We start from the raw sequence: 2,359 nt of genomic DNA, 5'->3' as shown, positions 1-2,359 counted from the left end.
CACCCCCACCCCCCCTGCTCCCCTTTGTCCCTTGACTGCTTCGCGCCTGTGCCCGTGATGCACAATATCAAGGGAGGCAGCAAGAAGTGGGTGATCGAGTGTCATTACTTTTTTTCGTGTAGAGGCAGCAGCTGTCCATACATGTAAGGGCCTGCCCGCACGTTAGATCTTCGCCTGGGCCAAACTCGCCTGGCCCATCCGGGCCAGGGTGATATCCACAGCTGGAGCCACGGCCTGGACGAAGGCCCGGTCGAAGCGCTGCTGACTGAAGGCTGCTCCGACATGGGCCCGGGCATGGCCAGCAATCCGACGCCGAGTAGCCCCGTCCAGGGTGCCAAGCACATGGGAAAAGGCCCGGGCATAGTCCCGATGCGTGCGGGCGAGGAAGCCGGTGATGTTCCCTCCGGCATCGGGGACCACAATGTCCGCCTGTGGACCACCGCTGTCGTGGGCCACCATCACGCACCCAGCGGCCATGGTCTCCACAACGCCGATGCCAAAGTGCTCCTGTCGCATGGCATGCACGCCGACCTGGGACTGGCCCAGATACCGGGCCACCAAGTCGAAGGGGGCATTCACCAAAAAGCGCACCCGGCCATTGGCCAGCAGGTGATCCCAATAGCCCTGGCGCTGGAGCAAGGCATCCAGCGTGTCCACCATAGGACCAGCCACCGGAGCCGAGAGGGCCGCCTTGGTGTCCTCAGGACTGGACGCCACGCCCACCCGCGGGGGGAAATGCCCAAGGAGGTTCTGGGCTTGGGAAATGAGGTCACGCAGCAGGACAATGTCCTGCTGACGCTGTAGGGGCGCCGCACGAATGCTGCCAATAAACACCAGTCCAGCAGCCTGGGCGGCCCGCTGCCGAACGGTCCGAGAGGCGGCCGACATACGTCCCGTATGTGCCTCGTAGTCCACAAGCTCCGGATTGGCCTCCTTCTGCTCGGCTCCGAGCCATGCTTGAAGGTACTTGGCAAAAGCCCGCAAGACCAGGCCATGATCCTTCTCCGGGCGGAACTGCGCCAGATACACGATGTTCGGCTGGCGCCCAGCGCCCGGGTCCCCCTCCAAGGGCAGTGCCGACAGGGTTTTCGTGTCACAGGGGGGGAAAACGATGGTGGGCTTTTGGCGCCAGATGGCGGCCATATGATTGGATGTCCAGGTGGAATTGACCTGGCCAGAGGGGAGAGCGTGGAGGGAGACGAGAGTGAAAGTTAGAGGGACGTCCCTCCCCATCGACAGTGGGACGCGCCAGATCACCATCCACGAACCATTGAGAAGCCGGAATACGACCCGGCCAGGCGATAGAGCTGGGAAAACAGACGATAATACCTGTCCAGGCGTGTGCATGTGTGGCCGCGCGGGTGTGGTTGTTTGTGTGTGCGTGTGAGGGAGGCAGGGAGGGAGGGAGAAAGGGTAGCCGCAGGTAAAGGCACGGTGCGAGGGAAGGCACGAACGGGATCTTCAGCCGAGACTTGAGGGTCTTCTGGGCGCGCTGTGCCTCGAGCATATCACTAGACACCACCGGGTAGTGGGTGTAGGAGGCAACCCAAGTGGCCCCGCCACTGGCCCAGCTCCAGATTGGATAGGCAAAAGCGTGGCCGCTGGTGTCTGCCCGCCGGGTGAGAGAAGCCAGAGGGTGCCGCAATGCTGTCAGCCGCCGGGGCAGAAGAAAAGCGAGGATGCTCGGCAAGTGGAATGGGCAACGCACCGATCATCACGTCCGGCTGCAGACGCCAAATGGCCTCCAGGCCGACAAAGGCACCGGCCAGGCTTTGGAACACCAGCGTGGCCACGGGCCACAGGTGAGGACTCAGCAGAGGCCGAGCCACCAGGGGAACCAAATGCACTGGCCGCGGGAGATCGATGTTGAAGCGATCCAGGGCGTGCTCGGGAGCATGGCGCCCGGCCGCGTCAGCCTCGGCGGCCGTCACATCACCGGTGTACACACACACCGCGGCCGTTGGGTATGCCCGCTGGATGGCCGCCACTGCGGACCAGAGGACGCGCTCGCCACCACCGCCACCATGGCTGGGGAGTGACGCCCACGGGATAGGAGGGTGAGTAGGAACGGCGGCAGGGGCAGCGCATGGACATGTGGTCGGGATTCGAGGCTCCTGGAAGGGTGGAAGAAGCCGATCACCGGGTCATTCGGTCGGCCGATCCGGTGCCGGCGGCCGGTCTTGCCAATCAGCCGCAGGAGATACCGCAAACTAGTGATCACACATGCTGGGACCAGCACAAAGAAGAGCACGGCCGCCGTCAGTGAGAGGGCCGACAGGATGGCGATGGTCCCGATGGCGATGCTGATCAGAATCATGGCAAGTCAATCGAGAGGTGGCTGGGTCGGGAGCGGGGGGGG

General features: G+C 63.8%; 1 protein-coding gene across 1 annotated transcript; it reads right to left on the bottom strand.

The window, feature by feature from the left end:
* Positions 1-162: 162 nt before the first annotated feature.
* Positions 163-2,317, bottom strand: H696_00107 (hypothetical protein; the record flags this gene model as incomplete). The annotated part of the gene is made up of 5 exons (XM_009493939.1): positions 163-1,170; positions 1,269-1,329; positions 1,455-1,608; positions 1,709-2,028; positions 2,070-2,317. 5 exons carry the CDS (start codon positions 2,315-2,317, stop codon positions 163-165), a joined length of 1,791 nt encoding a protein of 596 aa, XP_009492214.1.
* Positions 2,318-2,359: the final 42 nt, after the last annotated feature.

The sequence above is a fragment of the Fonticula alba genome, assembly GCF_000388065.1.
Source record: "Fonticula alba strain ATCC 38817 unplaced genomic scaffold supercont2.1, whole genome shotgun sequence".
In the NCBI taxonomy this organism is placed as follows: domain Eukaryota; order Rotosphaerida; family Fonticulaceae; genus Fonticula; species Fonticula alba.
Note: the sequence above shows the minus strand (reverse complement) of the source record. Positions and strands in the feature narration are given on the sequence as shown.